Source organism: Microcebus murinus, chromosome 17 (genome assembly GCF_040939455.1).
Source record: "Microcebus murinus isolate Inina chromosome 17, M.murinus_Inina_mat1.0, whole genome shotgun sequence".
Taxonomy (NCBI): Eukaryota; Metazoa; Chordata; class Mammalia; order Primates; family Cheirogaleidae; genus Microcebus; species Microcebus murinus.
The window spans coordinates 19,953,952-19,975,723 of record NC_134120.1 but is presented as its reverse complement, the minus strand read 5'-3'; the positions used below and the strand labels follow the sequence as shown (position 1 = coordinate 19,975,723).

Here is a 21,772-nt window from a genome sequence, read left to right as displayed (position 1 = left end):
AGAACTACCATTTGATTCAGCAATCCCACTACTGGGTATTTACTCAAAGGAAAAATAGACATTCTATAAAAAAGACATCCGCACTCAAATGTATATAGCAACGCAATTCACAATTGCAAAGATGGGAAACAACCCAAGTTCCCATCAATACATGAGTGAATTAATAAAATGTGGTATATGTATCCCATGGAGTACTATTCAGTCATAAAAAGAAATGGTGAACTAATACCTCTTGTATTAACCTGGATGGAGCTGGAGAGCATTCTTCTAGGTGAAGTATCACAAGAATGGAAAAACAAACACTACATGTACTCACCATTAATTGGTACTAATCAATCAACACATATGTCTACATATGGAAATAACACTGGATATCGGCAGGTGGTGGTGGGAGGAGGGCTGAGTAAATTCACACCTAACAGGTGCAGTGCATGCTATCTGGGGCATGAGCATGCTTGTGCAAAGGCAATTTATGTGACCAAAGAGTTTGCACCTCCATTATATTCTGAAAATAAATAAATAAATACAAATTTAAAAAATGAAAATAACTAAAAATAGAAGCTTATGAAATGTGGCTTCTTAGAAAAATTTGGGGTGGTGGGCTTATCAATGATTTTTTTCTGTTTTATCACCTACTAATGTGCATCTAGAGTGAAGAAGAATTAAAGTGCTAATTAATGGAGCCCATGAAAAGGGTAATACCACATCACTGAATTGGACAGGGCTATCCTAGGCTACTGGGGTATAGCCAATGGGACCCTTTGTTTTAAATCCATAAACTTAACTGCTTTCCATCAGACTTACTTGGAAAATAAACTATTTTTATGGTATTCGAAGAGGGAGTGTAGGAATTTGAGGAAGCTAAATTTTGCAGTTCTTTCTCTCACCCCCTTCAAATCCGAAGAAAAAAGTAAAATTAATCTTTGATTCAGATACAACACTGCAGTAGTGAAAAGGATTAATTTCTCCCTCTCAAGTAAAAGGACCAAAAGTCAAGTCATAGCTACTAGAATTGATTTTTCAAAAGTCAAAGGTCATGTGTTAAGTACTTTTAATAAAAATCATTACCAGGCTGGCCCATGAAAACTAGGTTGTTGTAAAAGAATGTTCCCATAATGGTGACAGCTTTAGGTGTCTTGCTGAGGGAATGGGAATTGAACAGTGGTAGAATAGGTCTAATATAGAAAATAAGTTACCCTATACCATTACATAAGAAAAAATGGCCGATTATTTTTATTTAACTTCCTAAAACAATAGGATTTGAGGCATATGGTCATATCATCTGTGAAAGAAGAACCTGAGAAGAAAAATGTGACAACCAGAGCTTTTGTAATTTGCTGGCACTTCCTTGAAAATCAATGAGAAAGCATAAAAGATGCTAATAAACTTAGCTACTACCACAGAGGAGGAAGAATAAAACTGATAACATTACTCCCAAAGATGAATAATAACCACTGAGGGGGTTCACCTCCTGGCGTGTCGAGTATATAACTGATTTCATTAATTAATTATTGCCAGACATTGATATTAAGGTATCAGCTATGTGGAAATAATTCATGCAATCACTGGAAATCCTCAAATATGACAAAGAAAAATTATTATCTGTCAAAAATTAAGTATTACTCATGTAATTATTGGTATAATTAAATTCTCCAGGCTTATCAAGTGATTTATAATACATTTGGTAGACATACTAAGCACAATTATTTTCCCTTTTTCAGTGTGTACATGGAGATTAGAGTCATTTATCAGACTCATGAGACGTCACTCAGCAAAGCGTTAGCAAAACATTAACTGGAAATCAAAAGGTTCTCACTCTTGGTCTAAGGTTTAACATCTACATTTATATTTTCATTTTCTACTTGAATTTAATTTTGACTTTGAAAACAAGCTATAGTCCTTAAAAGATGCACTCCTTGATTTTTCAAGGGCTACTTATGGGAAGGCTTATTAGATATATTTAAAACTAATGATTTAAATTCAGTTTTATTCCTTTTAAGAATATTTTGTAAGAGAATGTAGGTGAGTAGAATTTCCAAGTAGTGTCCCTATGATTACTTATTTTAATGTGAAATAATAAAAATAAAACTAGACTCGAAGGCAGGGAAATCTTCCAGTGGTAGTGCAAGGTGACCTTGAGCCCATCATTCATTTAACTCTGTGCCTGAACTCCTTTATAAAACTGTAAAATGTTGCTAATATCTGCTACCACTACTATGAAACATTAAAATATAGAAATAAGATGAATAGTGAAAGATAAATATAAGTTATGTCTATTCATTGAATTCTGGTTTGCTCTACCTGTTTCTAAAACACTTGGAAACAAAGAATATTTCCACACATGCACATATGTGTGCACAGTGGAGAAGAAGGGGGTAGGTAGGCATGTGTGTGTTTATGGCTATGTGTTCTTTGGGAGCCAGGAACATTATTATTTTATTTATTATTTTATCTCCCAAAGAACTTAGGCAAATGCCTAAATGAGCACATTGATACAACCATGTGTCTCTTTATCATGACCTGAAAGACTTTTCAAAATTTTTCCAATCTACCTTTCCATTTCATTGTCCAGTATATCTTATTTGCTTTAGAGACTACATGACCTTCACGTGAAGATGCTGTACGTGGTCATGGCACCTTGAACTTGGGCTTGATACTCCCCCATCTTAAATACCTTTCCCATCCCCTCCATGAAGTCCTACTCACACTTGAAGAATGGGCTCATTGTAAAGTCTTTCTTGACCACATGAGACAGAATTAATCCTTCTGGGCATTCTACGTTAGCACTTAGCATTCTGTTTTTTTCATTATTAATTTATATGTCCATTTCCTCAGCCAGAATGAGTAAACCATGACCTATTTGGGTGTTTTCATAATCCCAAGGATACTGCTTGCGACACAGCAGGGATGCAGTTAATAATATATTTTATATGAATAACAACTAAATGAATTCAACTCTCAGCCTCTTGAACTTCTTGTGGGAGGCAATATTAAATAGTAAAGAATGCTATGCTTCAGATTCGTATCATCGCAGTTATAATCTGGCCTCTATCACTTACTGGCTGCATGACTTTAAGTCACTTAACCTCTCTGTGTCCCCATTTATGTGATTGTACAAAGATCATAAGAATAGACCTTAACTCACAGGGTCATCATGATATAAACAACGTAACTCATGTAGCGTGCTAGACCATTGCCGGGTCTACGTTAAGTGTAAAAACTGTTAGCAAATATCAGTAAGAGTGATGCTTAAATTCTCACATTTAAAGGCTAATGAGGGCAAAGTAAATGATGTCAGTAGTACCATACCCCTTTAAATATAGTCTAACAACTTGAGTAATCAGATCAATTCTCTGTAATTATGTTCCTGAAATTATTAAAACATATTTATTATGTAATCACAGTTGATCTTCATTATTTGCAGATTTTGTATTTACAAATTTCTCTACTTGCTAAAATTTATTTGTAACACACAATCAATACCCATGGTGCTTTTGTGGTTATGCTCACAGCAGTGAAAACTTTGAGTCACCAGATGTACCTATTCCCAGCTGAGGTTGAACAAGGAGAAGGTCTGTCTTCTTGTTTCAGTCCTTATACTATAAACAAGTGCCGTTTTTGAAATATATTAGGTGCCATTTTTTTTTTACATTTCCTGCTTTTTGGTAGTCATTTTTCTGTTTAAAATGACCCCAGGAGATTTTTTTAAAACTTTCCACATCTTTGTATTGTTATCCTGTTCGTGGATGCTATATCTTCTCTTAGATTATCAAGGTATTAATGACATCTTTTCAAATCTTGTTCTGTCCATGACTGCTGTTTCCTTCAGGTATCATTATCTTCTTATGTATTATTTTTTTCCACATTCATTTATGCTAAGGGGTTTCTTTTATGTCTGGTAGTGTCAAATTGTTGGTTTACATTAAAATGAAGTACTAAGAAGCTGAATTCAAACTGCAAATTCTAGTGCATGGGTGGAGCTTATTAACTAATGGCCTCATTCCTGGGGAATTAATCAGAGATCCAGCTGTTGTCTTCTCTAAAGTTAGTAATTTTCTCTAGAGAAGGATTATCTGATATTCTAGCTAGTTGTCATTGCTTTGGGTATTAGATGAAGGAAGAAGACATGGGTATTTCACATCTTTGACTTAATAATATGTGTCCACATTCCTGTTCTCTTCTGTGGTTAATATAATATCTCTGAATCTTTGGCTTCCTTGTTTAATATCCCTGGAGCATAAAACTCCTGGCTGCTCTAAGGTCAGAGAGGGGTTGTGCACTGGTTTTACTGGGTGTGGGTTGGAACCACAGGCCTCAATCATCTTCATGACTTTCAGTGCATTCCCTGTATCAGCACCATGCTTCAACCCTACCTCCCAAGTAATCTAGAAAGCTACAATGTCTTGTCCAGGTTCCCCTGAATTTTGTCATGGTTTCCATTCCCTTGCTTTTCATTACTCTCTGTTAAGAAGGTATTTAGGTTTCAGCTTTCCCCTTCCCCTCAGTTATCGTATCTCCCTCCCATTTGCACCTTCCAAATATTAGTTGATATCTCTCATCCAATATAGTCTTATTCTCTATATCTTTATGGGTTTATACCACTTAGAATATTTTGCTCTCCTTCTAGTGGTCTATGCAAAGGAGAGCTGATAATGCATGCCATCAATCAAATGAATTTTGTATTTTTGTTAAAATCACACAAGTAAGAATGCAGTCAGATTCTAAGAATGGGTTTAATTTGGCTCTAAGTGGCAATCACTAATACTTTTTGCTTCTCTGCTTTCTTCACACTCATGTTTGGGTCACTTCTTTGACCCTGTCCTGTTGTCCTTTATTTCTCCAATGTTTTAATTTGCATCTATTATCTTGCAGAGTATCAAAGTAAGCTGGCTGCCTCCTCCATCAGGAACACAAAATGGATTTATTACTGGCTATAAAATTCGACACAGAAAGACGACCCGCAGGGGTGAGATGGAAACACTGGAGCCAAACAACCTCTGGTACCTGTTCACAGGTCAGTGTTCACATGGTGTAGTCTTGCAAGGTTTTGATGAATTAAATGCTTTAGGAATAAAATACACTTTCACTTCAAAGGAACATTGATTTTTTTTTCTTGGCAGGTGACATTTATTGGCTAGAACAAGAGTAACCTTTATATTTTAACTTTATATTCTCTACAATGCTTTCAATATATATTATACTCTGCACCATCATCTTAATAAATTCATCCTGCCATTTTTATCTGTATTGGTTTCTCAGTGTTGCTGATTCACCAGTAGCTCCTGTTATCTAATAACTTTTAATGTTTTAACTAATAACTTTTAAAGGTCATTTAATAAAACTGTTCTAAGTTTAAGTCACTTTGATCCCTGTTCCCCATTCTCTAGGGGTGAGGATGGGGTAGAAAAGGAGGAAAAGGGTAGATTGGGAAATAAAGAGAGGGATTGGGCTACTTTCCACAAATTTTAAAAGTAAATTCACTCTTATATCAATATTGTCAGAATTCATAGTAGGTCAAACTTCTCTGTGAAAACTGGACTCAGTTCCCATGCAAAGATTTTTTTTTTAAATTTTATGAAATGAATACTGATATATTTTCTTTAACCATTGCAACCCTTAAGGCATGTCAGTCTAGGTTCCTAGAAAACAGACCAAGGCAAGGCTTTCAAGGTAATACCTGTGGGAGTGTAGGCTCAGGAAAGCAAGAGTGAGGGAACAAGGCAATGAGCCAGGGAAGAAGAGGAATCAGATAATGGTGGCACATTATTGAGCTGGGGTGGCCACAACTTCGGGACAAACACAGGGCTTGCTAGGTCTTCTGGGTGTCTCTTGAGTGTCTACATGAACTACTGTCTCACAATCTATGGTTGGAAAGGGAGTGTGAGCAGTCTGTCTCTTGTCTGTCATTGATCAAAATCCACCAGCAGGATATGGACTACTCTGTACCTCCAGACAACCTCCTGCGAAGCCAGAGATTCTGGGAAATGTACAAACGTGGAGGTGTCTCCTTGTCAGCCAGCATTTTACATGGTGATGGCTTGGTCTAGGGTAGCAGCAGCACTCAGAGCTTTACAGCCCTAGGAACAGCATGAGCTACTGCTAGAGACTTGGGAGACAAAGGAAATAGCAGTGGCTCATGACAGAGATGGGTAGGTGAAGTTGTGCAAACTGGGGTGGCACATAAACGGGGCTTAGGATAGCATACACACTATAAAGGATGTGACTTATGACTAACGGATAAAGTGAACTAGTATTTCGAATGAGAAAAAAGTCCATTATTTATCCCTTTCCTCTACACCTCTGCTTACTAAATCTCCACTTGAAATTATAACACACACACACACACACACACACACACACACACACACACACACAGTGTAAACTTCTTGTTTAGCCTACAATCAGAGACTCCAAAGTAACCTGGTTTTTTCCCATCGGGTTTTGTGCCTTTTGTGCCTATACAATTTTAGCATAATGGTGAGAATGCTTCCCAAAGTATATTGTCAAAAATCACATTACATGTTTTAAATCTGAACAAAGTCTCTTAGACATATATGGTTGAATCTAAGAGAAAGTATTGGCATTCTACTATACAATTTTAAAGACTTTTAAAAAAGCCAGGATCCTATGTTTTTTCCTTGATGAAATTATGGGATGAAGGTAAAAATAACTGAAGTGAGGCATATGGGCTCATTAGGATTCTTAGGAAAACTTATAATTTACTCGGAGAGAAATCACCAAAACTGAAAAATATTGCTAAAAATATTTTAGTATAATTCCCAAATTTAATATTACACTAGAAGAGACCCTAAAGATAATTTAATCCATCTCATTTTTTTTACAGATATAGGAATTTGAAGCCCTGAAACTTTCTTGTCATTGCTTTTCTTTCTGAAATGATAAAGATTAAAAATATAAAATAAACTTCTCATTATAAAAGAATCAATTAAAGGATGAGCATTCTAATAGGAAGGCTAAGGATTAGATATTCAATTGACAGAACTATAAACCGCCAATAAAGATGATAAAATGTTCAATCTCATTAGTAAATAGAAAAATGCAAATTAAAACAAAAATGAGCTGGCATTTTTCTTTGATTAAAGTAATAATGATAAAAGTAAATGATGGCACACAGTCCTGGAAAGAATATGAGAAATATGAACTCATATACTGCTTGTGGGACAGAAAACTTTTAGAACATTTCTGGAAAGCAATGTGAAGATATATGTTCTGTACAGATACATATATATAAATATGTGTATGTATGTTTATATATACATGTTTTTCATAAAGCTATGACCATGATTTCAGTTTCTAAAACTTCATCCTAGGAAGCAATCATATTTCTCAAAATTTTTAACTAGGAACATATCCATTGCAATATTACTTGAAAAGCAAATAATTTTTTTAAAAAAACCTAAATATCCAACTATAGGCAACTACCTAAGCAATTCAGATACAATCATATCATGGAATACTGTACATCTATTGAAAATAATATAGTGTAAAAATATTAAATCACATGTTAAATATTTCAAGCATATTGTCAAGTAAATACTTCAATTTTAAATCATTATTAGTACATGAGTCCATATTTATAAACAAAACAATGTGCATTCATATAAAATATTTAGAACACTATATATACCAAAATGTTAATAGTGAGTATTGCTTATTTTTGTAACAATACAATATGTATTTTTAATTGCCCACATAAAGTGAAAAAGAAATTAGAAGTCAAGACTTTAATGCCATATTACAACTTTTGGTTACAAAAATTGAAGATTTCCTCCCACTAAAGCTATCTGAATACCAGAAGAACCCTTAAGAAGGGAGTCGTCTGGAAAATAAATGAAAAGCAGTAGCCTCGTGGCCAGCAGATTTCACTAGTATTCATGAGTTCACTTAGTATTTGTGAGTTCTTTTGGTAAATAGAATTTAATAGATTCAGTTCAGTATTATCCCTAACTACATAATATTTTTCCCTAAATACATAACATTTTAAGACTTTATGCATAAGGTAAAGTTATTGAAAAAAAAAAGAAAAGGGGAGGGAAGGGGGAGAGAGAGAGAGAGAAAGAGAGAGAGAGGGAGAGAGTGAGAGAGAAGCTAGTCCTAGGGATGCCAAAACAATTTACCACAAACTTGGTGGCTTAAACCAGGAGAAATTTATTCTCACAGCTCAGGAGGCCAGCTGCCTGAAATCAAGGTGTTGGCAAGTTAGGTTCCTTTCAGAGACCCTGAGGAAGAATCCATCCCATGCCCGGCTCCTAGCCTCTGGTGTTGCCAGCAGTCCTTGACGTCCTGTGGTTTGTAGATGTACTGCTTTAATCTCTGCCTTCATCTCTGCACCACCTTCCTCTCTCTGTATCTCTGTGTTCTCTCCTCTTCCAGTAAAGACATCAATCATTGCATATAGGCCTCACCTTAAATCCAGAGTGAGTTCATCTAAGGATCACTAATTAATTATATCTGTAAGGACTCTATTTACAAGTAAGATCCCATGCTGGTGATCCAAGTATAAATGAATTTCAAGAGGGTACTATTCAATCCACTACAGATGCTCTAAAATTATTTTTTCCTCTCTAGGGCAATCATTTGAATTGTATCTTCTAATAAACTTTGATTATTCAAAAATAAATAATTAAATTTTACATTTTTATTCATCTAACATATGTGTGACAATTAGAGCCTGTAATCAGCATGGGGTGGCCCATCTCCACTCTGGTTTATTATCATTCCAACCAAAAGCAAAGAAATGAGATATAATTAGTTTGTTGCTGGGAATAGCTCACAAATTCCCATTTCTGTCTTTATAGATTTGTAGGAATCTGGACCCCAAATTTGAAACCTTTCTTCGTATTTAATTCTTCATTGTATGAGGCATAAAAATGTATTTAGGAATACAAACAGAATCTGAGGAGTCATATTTGTAACTGCACCTGATATTTATTGCAAAAAAAAAAAAAGATTACACATGCTTCTTTTTCAGTTGAACTAAAGCAATAAAAAAGTTAGTGAATAATATCATACCCTTAAAAATTCAAAAAGAAGCTTTGTAAATTCTCCACCTTCCTCTCCCCTGCTCTGTGAGTTGGCTTCAGAAATAGCTGTTGCATTTCTAGACATTGTGGGAATATCCACAATGCTACAAAGCCTTAAGGAACCAGAAAGTAATACTACATGCTGGTAGATTGGCTGTGGTTTAGACTTGTCCCCAGGATATATCTAGTAACTTACATATTTTGTAGTAAGTAGAAGTAATTGATTTTCCATATAAATCTGCAGCACTGTAAAATGTAAAAGATTTGACCCCATGTTTCCAATGCCTGTAAGATACATGGGTATATTGATTTGGTTGTTAAAAAATTGGAACTGCCAGAATGCTTCATTTGTATGATATAAATATTCAGGTGTAGAGGCTCAAACTTTTTATTTTTATTTTACAATCCTCTATTTGTTAGACAGGTGTTTCTTGTTGTGTGTGTGTTTTTTTTTACCAGGATAATGAGACATCTGCAATAACAAAGTAATTCAGAGTTATAACAAGGATTTTAAATTGCTGCTATCAGTTTTATAGTGGGAACCCATGTCAACTAAATTTTAAAGTGCTCTTTTTAATTTTTGATCGCTCTTCAGAGAAGGTTGTTTGAAATTGAATTTAAGAGTTTTCTTATGTTTCATGGCCAATATGGAATGAACATAATGATAAACATGCCTTGATATTTTATGGACTGAAAAATTGAAACAATAGCATAGCAATTTTATAACAAGGTTAACATTAGGGAAATTAAATTGTTTGAATGATATGCTATCTCTTACCATGAGATCTAAAAATGAGAAATAGAAGAGAAGAAATACAGAGCTTGAAGGAACTTAGTATTAAGGATAGAAACAGGCAGAGATAATCTGCTTTCAATAATAGAATTTTCTACAGTTAAGAAAAGCATTGCTAGCTACGCCTTACATTCTTTAGAATAAGATTATACATAGAAGCAGCTAGGACATGCACACACACACACACACACACACACACACACACACACACACACACACTGAGATTGAACTTGAGGATGCTGATGAACATAACAGGAACCACACAGTTTATCTCATCCAAACCCCTTGTTTTAAAGAAGAGATAACTGAAATCTGGAGAGGGATATCACTAAGACCTACCACTGGTTAAGGAGATGATCCCATGTGGATGCCATGTGATTGGACTCCTCGTTATGTACTCCTTGTACTACACCATATTGTTGTCTTTAGTTCATCGTATTGTGACTCAAGCTGTTATATAACTCTACACAGATCACTGATATTAAAAATAATGTTTAACATTTGCAACAATAACAACAGCCACATCATCACTTACTGAGCTTTGACACCAGTCACTATGCTAAAATATCTATATATGTTTTTCAATTTCATCTTTAAAACAATTTGTATTTATATATCCCCATTTTATTGATGGGAAAACGGAGGCAAAGAGGGAGGGCTGGTTTTTCAAGGTCATACAGCTAATAAGCGGTGGAACAAAAATTCAAACCTATTTCTTCCTAAATTAAAAACCTGTACTCTTACCTCTTAACTTGTAGATAACCTCTTAACTTGTTTCTGACCATAGGCAATAAATGTGTGATTGTATGGGTATATAAAGGATAGTGGGAAAATGCAGCAATAGAAAGAGATGTCTGTTGGGTAATAATAAAAATTTGAAGATTACCTTTGCAGCTAGAGAAACTGAGTAACTCAAGAAGGGATTAATAAAGCTTTCTTGACCAGTTTATTTTAAAAATTTTATTTAATATTCCCATTATCCCAGATCAGGAAACATATCCAGGATAACAACTTCTAGAACTATACACGCACAAAAAGCTTTCAATGATAGACTGGCTTCCCTTTACTCCACCTCCAATGAACAAATAAATGAATGAATGGATGAATAAATAAAAGCAGCCTAGAAAGATCTTTTGATATCAGCTATCAGAGTTCGGGCCTCCCAGAATTGCTTGGTCATAGTGATTGTTTATAAAGCTCCTGAAAAAGGAGAATAATTTAACTCTACTTCACACTAATTTTTGAGTGTTGTTGATCTCTTAGGTTGAGCCATTGTCAAGACAGTAGAATCATCAATTCTATCCTGCCTGCCTGCCTATTATTCAGTTCTGATGTAATCATTATAAACACAAATTCCTTGCATGTCTACGCAGTGCTTAGTATCTGTTGTTGATGTCTCTCTTGGGTTCCAGCATAGATTAAACGGGCCCTTGAAGACAGGTGCCCAGCAAGACAGAGAACAGGTTCTGATTAAAACAGCACACAGTGTACTTGCTTACTTTCTCTGAGCCTTATTATCCTCATCTCTAAAACAGGAGCAATGATATTTTCTGTGCCAAAAATCACAGGGTATTTGAAAATTAAGTGAGAAAGTAACCTGCGAATCACGATACAAATGTTAGTTATCTTTACATCTGTTAAATGCTTGATTTTATAAATTACTTTTACAAGCAGTTTGCCATTTGATTCTCACAAGAACACTATAAGTTAGAAGCATGTGTTATTACCTAATCACTTTAGAAGGAAAATTAAGATTAAAAGAGCTTTCAATACATCTAAAACTTGCCCAGCCAAGTACCCCTTACACTGTAGAAGAAGGGACGACTGCAACTTAGAATTCTGAAGGTAATGTCAAGACTGCCTCACTGAAAATCCAGAATTTCTGGTTCTGCCTCTTACTGCATCCTACGCTTACCTAGATTAAAAAAAATAAAAAAATCACAGGTTGATAAAAGTTGATACAGAAGTTTTTGAATTTAGAAGCCAAAGACTCAAGTAAACATATTCTAAAATAGGGATTTAATTTTTTTTAAATCCCATGAGGATAAACTAGTGAGCTCTATCTGTAGGTGATACTATGGCAACTTTTTTTAACAAGTAAAACTATTGGAGGTAAGTTATCTCCATTGGTGAATTTCTCATTCCAAGAATATTCCTGGTTTTTTTACATCATCACTTTGTTAGATGTTCAGCTTTATATGAGCCCTTTAACTAGAAATTACCTAAGATTTCCTTTAATAATGAGATTCTTTATACATATTAAATATTTTATACTTAGCATTTCTAGGTGGTTGTATCAAGAAAGACTCCACAGCCCAGGTAAATTCTAGAATAAAATGCAAAATCAAAGATTTTTTTAAAGATAAAATATGATACCTCAAAGAAATATGGCAAGATTTTCAGAGTGACCTAAGGCATTAATGTATATGGGCGCTAGAATTTCACTGCAGATGGGTTAGAGAGGATGATAAGAAGAGCTTCCCTACTGTATATGGTTGGAAGGGATAGTCTGATAAATAGCTCAGTCTGGCCAGGTGAGACCCTGTTGGGGAAACATTTATAATACAACAGATGGTCTCTAAACTGCTTTCTAGTGTTTACTTCAAGTTATTGGCAGGCTTTGTTTTGCTCAAAACTGGATTACTGACCCTGATCCTGAACTCAAACTATATAAATCAAAATTTGACAAAAATTATAAGGAAAAATTTGAATATCTACATTATAGTGAGATGCTTTAACAAGCTTCTGTTAAAAAATTGATAGAATCTATGCACAAAAAATCACTTGATTTGGTTTGAATGAATGGAACAGAAGGAATATAGGACATTCAAAAAGATTTCCAATTACATGTCAAAATATTACATGTGATAAAATGGTGTATCAGTCAGAGTTCAACCAGAGAAAGAGCCAGTAGGAAATATATAGTGAGAGATTTATTGCAAGAAATTGGCTTAAGCAGTTATGATGGCTGGGTGGGCAATTCTAGAATCCATGGGGCAGGTCATGAGGAAAGACAGGTAGGAGCTCTCAAGCGGAAGTTGATGTTCATGGCAGGACAGAACTGGTGCTTTGAGGAAGCCTCAGCCTTTTATCTGATTGAATCCAGGCCACCTAGGTTGTCTGGGACAGTACCTCTTACTTAAATTCAACTGAATATGAGCTTTAGTCCCATCTACAAAATACCTTCACAACAACACCTCCATTGGTGTTTGGTTGAATAACTGGGTAGTACAGCCTTGCTAAGTTGATGCATAAAACTGCTCATTACAGATGGCATTGCAAATCAATTGTTGGAGACAGTATTGACATAATTGTCTATCCATTTTGAAGAAAAATGAAGTTATATATCTATATAATACAAAAGAGTTTATTTGGGATGGATTAGGACACTATTTTTGATAAGACCACTATGAAAGTCATGAGCTACAGTGACTGGGTAACCATTTCTTCCCAGAGTTTTCCCTCTGTTAATTTTTTAATTTCCCAGAACAGCCCTGTAATCAACAATGGAGCCTATGAAAGGGTGAAAAATATTAACAAATATGAGATCAATGCCATGTTCATGAATTGAAATGAGTACAAGTCTATTTGAGGAATGGCAAGGGCCATATGTTCAAAAGTATCTCTTTGCCACCTTGTTGATGATGTTGAATGTTGTATTTTAACCTAATATTTCCATAGTATTAAGCACTATTGTACCTAATCAGCTTTAGTAGATTTTTCAAGGGTTATTTTGTGTATGTGCCTCCCATGTACCAGGCACTGTTGTGGGCTCTACAGATATACATCTAAAATACCCATAACACAGCAGCAGCAATGACATTCTCAGTACATGTCTTCATGGAGCTTCCTATCTATTTTATAAAATTAGAAGCTTCTTTAGAGGACAGTATTTTGTGTTATAAATACCTTTATGTGGGTGAATTTATCGAGCAGTCTTCTCTAATAGTAGTATTTACTGAAACCAACTGCCCCTTGACAAGAACAAATCCTTTTTAACCATTAGGTAAAGCATAGTTAAGCATTCCCCTTAGTACAAAGTACTCATCTCCTATGCAAAAATCTATAAATATGTATCTTTGTACATGATACAGCATCATTTTTCCAATAATTTATTTTATTTATAAATTTTTCTTGACACTAAATATTTGGATATTTCAGATTAATGGAAAAAAACAGATTACATGTTTATCTTTATCATGGTTGTTCAATTCCTTGAGATTTAAAGACTGAACCATTTAAGTTGAATTCCCAATGTCTCAAAAATGTCATATGACTTTTTGACAAGTATCATTTTTTAAATAAATAATTTGTCATGTCAATGAGCTACTTTGAGATTTAGGTAAGAGGATAGTTATTTACATCAAAAATTTATACTTTATCAGACTAACAATCCATGTGGCCTCCCCAATTTACCTGTGTTCTCTGTGCTTGTTAAAATAAATCCTAATGTCATAACTGTGTACAATATTATGTGCCCAAATTATCATATATATACTGATTTTGTTCATCTCTATTATGGAAGCTGATACAAAACAACATATATTCAAAAGATGGTTTTAAGAGACAGAAACCCTAATATATTCTGCTGAAGTGCACTGGCTTTAGTTTCTTTTTTGCCCTGAAGAAAACATAACCACTGACCTTGAATGAATGATGAAGACATAAATTTTTAGATTGACTATTCTTGATTTATAGGCAGGGCCCTTCTGAACAGTGAGGAAAAAATGATCCTTGCTATTTTTGATTATTTCTTCATCATTCATATTTTACATTCTGCATGAGCCCTGGGGTTATTTTCAGGGATGCATTTTTATAAATGAAAAAAAAATACATGATGATATATAAAAAATAATTTGATTTCTCATTGTGGTATCCCTGCCCTTTTGGTCAAAATAACAATAATTACCACAACAATCACAAACAATGTAAAACATGTCAACTATTGTTAAAATGTTGCTAAATAAAACTCAGCTAAAATACTTGTTTGGTAACTTTTACCCCCCTGTGGAAAATTCTTTTATAGGACTGGAGAAAGGAAGTCAGTACAGTTTCCAGGTGTCAGCCATGACCGTCAACGGCACCGGACCCCCTTCAAACTGGTACACAGCAGAAACCCCAGAGAATGACCTGGATGGTAAGACTTCTCCCTGGTGACTGTCACTCTGATTTCTATCTCCTTGTTACCTCAGCTTCAAAGGGGCCCTTTAAAAAGTTAATGAGCTCCAACTTCGGGGACATTTATTCTTCCTGTGTCTCCAGATACAAAATAAAAGAAAACACAACAAAACCCACTAATTAATAATAGTTTTTAATGGTGCCATATAAAATACAATATACCATGAATGGCATAGCAAAATTATGCGTTAATTATGGTCCTCATATCAAGTTACTTTTTTCAAGATAATCTGAAATGATTAATCTTCTACTTATGCCATTTTGAATAATTGACTTTAACCATTTTCATCACAAGAATTACTATAATTTCTGATGGTAATCATGATTTCACATAGCTTTTTCTGCTGTTTTATGATGCGTCTGCATAACATCTGTATGTGGTTTTTGACTTGCTTATGGTATCACCATTATTTTTTCTTGATATAAAAGATAACCTACTTTATTTGCTTAATTGGTAGTTGTCTTGAGACATTCATAGATGAGATATTAAGAATCATATAAAATTCAAATACCAATAAATGAAATATAAGCAAAACCTTGAAATTACTATTGAAATTAAAACCATCATGAATTAATTTAAAAAATAAATTTTAAGAGAAATGGATAAAGGGAGTGACATAAAAACGTCTAAATGATAAAACAGAAATATACTGTACAGAATTAGAGTTATAAATAAAATAGGCAGAAATCCAGGAAAATGAGAGGCACTCAAAAGAAGTAAGTTATGATTAGTATACTTAAAGCTAGGCAATCAAAACTGGGACCAAGAAAAGGTAGATAAAATGATAAACTTATGTGTATTGAAAATGTGATGACACATGATGATTACCTAAATAACTAACAACAAAATTCTCGTATTCCTTAACTGATAGACCTAAAATTATTCTGGTAAAAAGGGAGAGTAAAAATTCTATATTCCTTCCTTTTCTTTTCCTTTCTCTCTCTCTCTCTCTCTCTCTCTCTCTCTCTCTCTCTCTCTCTCTCTCTCTCTCTCTCTCTTTCCCTTCCTTCCTCATTTTTATTCTCCTCTTAGTTCTCCTTCCATTACCCTTTCTCCTTCCATTACCCTTGCCTCTTTCTTGAACTTCTCTTCATTCTTCTTCTTCTTGGCCCTCTCCGTTCTTCTTCTCTTTCGAAATAACTTGCTGTCATTCATGATTTTACTATAGTCACAGATTTGGGTTTATCAAAATATTTATGGTAGCAGTAAAACAGTCAACAGATGATATTTCAATAATAATAATAATTATAAGAAGAATTGCCATGTGACAGCATACTAATTCAAAGAATATTTATAGAAATATAAGTATCAGGCACTATGCTTAGCTCTGTGGATACAATAATATATAATACATAAATAAATAAGGCATGGTCCTTTTCTCATGGAGCTTAGAGTATAGCAAAGGAAAAAATTTTAGGTGAAGTGTAGGAAATTGCCATTGTTATAGTTCAAACCTAGTCGGACATTTGAAAACTATAGTTAAATATAAGATGAACAGATAAATAGATAAATGGACAGACATATGGAAGACTTGCTTTTAAACTGAGACTTGAAGGATGAATAAGAATTAGCTGTGCAAGTAAATACTTTAGAGATTGAGAAGAAGGAATGAATGGTAAGGTAAATGTAGGTTTGAAGTCAAGACAATGGCACTGTTCAGGGACTGAAAAAAGGCTATCAAGGATAAAGCACAGAGATGATATAGGATGAGGTTTATAAGATGGACAGGTTCTAAATCTGTCAAGACCAAGTTACAGATTGTAAATATTGTCTTAAGAATGCCATTAATGCAATAACTTACTTTATCCTAAGAAATTCATTAAGAATTAAAAAAAAATAGCAACTTGATTAGAATTACATTTTGTAGAGATTACTCTGGCTCAAGCATAAAAAATGTATTATTAACAGAAGTAGGTAAATATGGACATTCCTGTTAGGACAACCCTAGAGGTAACATTGGAGTTTACAGAAAAGTAATTTGAGGCTTAGAGATATTATTTAACTTGTCTTAGCCTATATAACTGAAAAGTCATGGAGCTATACAAAGTCACACTACACAAAGTTCATGCCCTTCACTAATAGATTATGAGACATTCATATATTTATTCAACATGCATTTCTTATTGAAGGTCTATATGTGTCAGGCATTACCTTATGTAGTAAGAATAAAGCAACAAACAAAGCCCCTACTCTCGAAGTGTGTAAGTTTTATTGAGATGGTAGCAGATAGTGGTATATGCTCTGAAGAAAACTAAAGCATGGTAGAGGGAATAGCAAGGACTGGGGAGTACTGTTTTATATAAGGGATTGAAAAAGTTTCTCTGATTAGGTAAAATATGAGCCCAAACTTTAAGAAAGTGAATAGATCAGACAACAGCCCTCCAGGTAGAAGGAAAAGCAAGAACAGACATCCTAAGACTGGATCCCAGATTTTGGTTGAGGTATACATAGCAAGGAGGCCAGTGGAGTTGTCCCTAAAGTCATGAGGATATGATCTGTCTTATGTAATGAATAAAAGGTGGTTATGATAAGCTAAACACATATTTAATTTTTTTTTCTATTTTACCTGAAAATAACTTTTAAAGTTGATGTAATTGTGCTTTATCCTTTCATCTATCCATATGGAATATATATTATTAGCTTTACTTTAAAGAAGAGTAACTTAGACTAAGAAAATTTAGCTAAGTTGATCAAGTCAGCTAGCAGCTGTAGAGTGGGAACCACAGGCTACATTTTGAGCACTGAGGTCTAGTCCAGGTGACCAGAGCAAAGCTTCCACTGATCCCATAGAACTGACTTGGTGACAATAAAGACAGTGATTCAAGGCTAACAAACGATGCTAAGAAGGAAGGTCATATCATTTATCCAAACCTAAGTGGCTATATCTCTTACTGGAAGGAGGGAAAATAAATGGAGCAGAGGTGCTGAAGCTCTTATAAATATCCAGAGTAAAAGGGACTCTCCACTTGACTTATATGCTCTTTCTCCTGACTATGAATGAGTCACAATCTAAGTGGAACTAAAATATAAAATCACTGCTTCTTAGATGGCACAGAACTCCCATTTAACTCCATGCTTTGCATATCCATGTGATCTAAATATAATCCAATTCATACATCTATTTTAATCAAGAATCTCGATGCCATGTTCATGAGTAGAGTCTTAATAAATGCTTAATTGGATTTGTTTGAACTTTTCTATGCTCTTGGCTTAATAATGGCCCTCTTCTGCATGCAGCACTCCTCCTTACTTTTTCCTCATTTGAATATGGATACAGTTATGGTGAAATATAATTTAAGAACCTACAGGGTGCTGAGTTGTGGGGAGTACAAACATGAAAAAGATGAGACCAGCTATTTAGAGGCATAGACAGTTAATGGCTGCACTAACTGGAAAAGACTTTGTGGAAACAAGTAGCACTTGAACTAGAAACTTTGGGGGATTCTGACAAATAGGATTATAAGGAAGGGTGTGTATGACAGCACAGAAGACATTCTTCAAAAAAAATGTCCCTTAAGAAAATGTATGTTTATCACCATTAGTTGAAATGCTTCCTCACTCATCCAAATGTTACTCCTTTACCAGTCAATTGTTATAACACATTTCCACACATTTCAAATATTGCCTCTGTTCTCATTTTTCCATCTCTTCATTTGGATGATAATTGCTAAGACAATGGTATTATCATTTCCCATAATATACACATTGCTGTCTGAAAAAAGGTAAATAAAAAATTTATAGAAGAAAGCCAGTGGAGTTGCTACTTCTTGCACATAATACTGTTATACATTATGATTTCAGATTGTTCACTTTTAAACATAATGGAAACTGACAACCATTTCAGGGCTTTTAAATATGTGAAAGTGTGGGACAGGTCTGTTCCTCTTGCTATAAGAAATTAATAGTACCAAAGACTTTCTCAACTTATTGACCCTGGATCACTTTCCACTAAGCTACTTCCTTAAACTGATTTTGATTTCCTTTCTTTCTGGTTTTCTTCTTTTGATTGTACCACTTGAGTATTAGAAAGTGTAACCCTTGATAAAAATTAGTATTTGAATCAATGGACAAGTTCAGTAGTGGTCACTAGTTACTCCAAAAGAATTCTCCGGGTGGTGGCTTGCTGTATTTAAAAAACATATTTTTTAAAATGTTCATCTCACTTTAACTTATTCATGTCAATCTTTAAATCATAAAATAAGATATACATGACTTCCACCAAAACCTTCTTGGCTACTGTTGGAAAGGTATGAAATCTACGTCCTAAGTAAAATTTCAAATAGAATTTCTTTGATTTTTCTTAAATCATGATGGAGAAAGTAATCATTTTGAAAACCACATGAAATGGGAGGCATTCTTTGCTGTAATTGAAGAAATCCACATTGGAAGGCAACTGCAGCATTAGCCCTCCCTGGTTGCATTGTGTTGCATAACTTCCCTCCTGCTTCAGAGTCCCCTGGTGAACCCCAAGGGAGTGATATACTCATTATATATAACTTTGGGCCCACAAGTCAGTTCAAAAAAGGCTGTGCTATTTGCAGATTGTTAAAAGCAACCCTCTGTCTCCTGTGACTTCTTGTAGGTCCTCTTGCCTTCTCAGCTTGGCTTAAGCAGTGTGAAGATAGCAGTAACTTGGAGAAATACCCTAATTCCTTATGGAGTGCCCTTTTAATTAGGATGTTTTGTTAAAGTAATTATAAAGTCAAAGCACACTGTTTGTTTAAAGTTCCCTGGAAAGCACGTTGTTATTACTGACAGCTGGGAAGTTTTAAAATATGTATCTTGTGCCTCAAAATTTCAACTTAAAGACCCAAGATCATTAGAATTCCCCAAGGTTTTTATGTAATTGTCTTGCATAAGTAAATGAGAGAATTTGTGATGAAGTTCAACAAGGTATCCTCCAGGATCTGTTTGTGCTACTAATTTTTTAAAAATTTTGACGTTAACAGGTGGAAATTGTGATACACAATCAATAATAATGTGATTTAAAATTAAACCTCTGCGCTAAAGTGGAGGAGCTTAGCTAGCAAAAAATCAGCAATGCAGAGACATCTGAAAATGTGAGAGTAGTAATGCAGCAAAAAATGTGAACCTAGGAGCTCGCTCTAATTTCCTGCCCGCAGGAAATAGGTAATTAAGCCCTATTAGCCTGATCAGGTAGTGGTTCGATGGGTCCACTGCAAATTCATTTCATTTGAGAAGTATGGTAAGGAGTTGAGTCTACACCAGTGAGCAAAAGAATGTGTTCTTTTGGCAATTTAACTTGGCGTTAGTATGGGATTTGGTGTACACAGAGATGTGTAAGTGGCTGTCGTGAAACAGAATTTTTTTCAGAAGGACTTTCCAAAGGAGCCACTTATGATATTTTGTGTTGCTAATTGGCAGGCTTGGGGAATCAGATGAGCCAGTGGAACAGCAAGTATTTCATCACCAAAATAAGAGAACCCAGCCCCTTACTATCATTTAAGTGGATTTCATTTTACACATAAGGAGAATAGCAGCAAAGCCAAAACTGATTTTTGAAAACAATATAAATTCTGCTTCAGTTCTTGAGTGAGAAGGAAGCTGTTCAGAATCTCAGAGTTCCAGTGTGTGAAGGATGGGAAAGATTGTTTAGACATGGATAAATGTTCAAAGAAGTTTCAAGCCCTTTCCATGGCTATAGAAAACTTTAATGTGCTCATGGACTATCTGATACCCCTATGATTTGCTTGATTTTTTTTTTTTAAGTATAATGTAAGGAATGCAGTGAGTTCTGGAGTTTTATGACTAGATTTGAATCCAGCTCCACTCACTATATAATCTTGAGCAAGTAACCTAACTTCCCCAAGCCCAGAGTTTTCTCGTCTATAAAGAGAGCACAACAATATCCATCTCAGTGCCTCTTTGAGAGAATTAACTAGGATAATAGCAGTAAAATGTTCAACAGTGTGCTGTTGTTTCTGGTTTTGATAAATTAGATTGCAGACTTTGACTACATTTCTTTTGAACAGTAATATGAAATACTCATACCATTGGTCTTATGAAACTTCTCCTCGTCCATGACAAAGCCTGGTTGTCTGCATTAAGGGAATAGATGTATTCACTTCTGTTACAAAAGGAGGGCATATCTTCAGCGCACCTTAACAGCCCATGTCTAATTAAGGCATAATTTAAAAGGGTGTCATAGCATTATATCAATAGATGCAAGAAGACATTTTGTAAAATGAGATAGTCATTACCAATTTTTTAAAAAGCTCATGTTAATATAGAAACATAAGCAAGCTTTCAAAATTTTATTATTGTTTTTCTTACAAGAAACTAAAAGCAAACATTATGCTAAATGGTAAAATACTAAACACATTTACTTTAAGATCCAAATAAGCCTGAAAAGCTTCCTACTATTTCTGTTATTCAACAGAGTATAGAGGTTTTGACAAGAAAAACAAAAAACTTAAAAAGTCATACTATTTTATTGTAGAAGGAAAGAAATGTTATTTTTATAAATTATGATTCATATTTGAAAATTCCAAGAAACTACACTAAATACCTATTAAAACTGACAAGAAAATTTAACAAGGTAGTACATTTCAATATGCATATATTAAAAAGTAAATAGCTTTTCTTTATTGTAGCAATAATTAATTTAAACATTAAAAAGAAAATAAATACATTTATAAAGCAACCCAAAATATAACATCTAAGACTAAATATAATGAAATATAAACAAATATATACAAAGAAAAATATAACATTTTATTAAAAAATATAAAACAA

The 21,772-nt window shown here is 34.3% G+C and overlaps 1 protein-coding gene across 1 annotated transcript in view; it reads left to right on the top strand.

The window, feature by feature from the left end:
- The window catches only part of DCC (DCC netrin 1 receptor), a 1,043,477-nt gene that overhangs the window by 853,762 nt on the left and 167,943 nt on the right, over positions 1–21,772 (top strand). The window contains exons 13-14 of the mRNA XM_075993861.1: positions 4,873–5,014; positions 14,864–14,974. Of these exons, the coding sequence (XP_075849976.1) occupies positions 4,873–5,014; positions 14,864–14,974 (253 nt within the window). The remainder of the gene's footprint in view (positions 1–4,872; positions 5,015–14,863; positions 14,975–21,772) is intronic.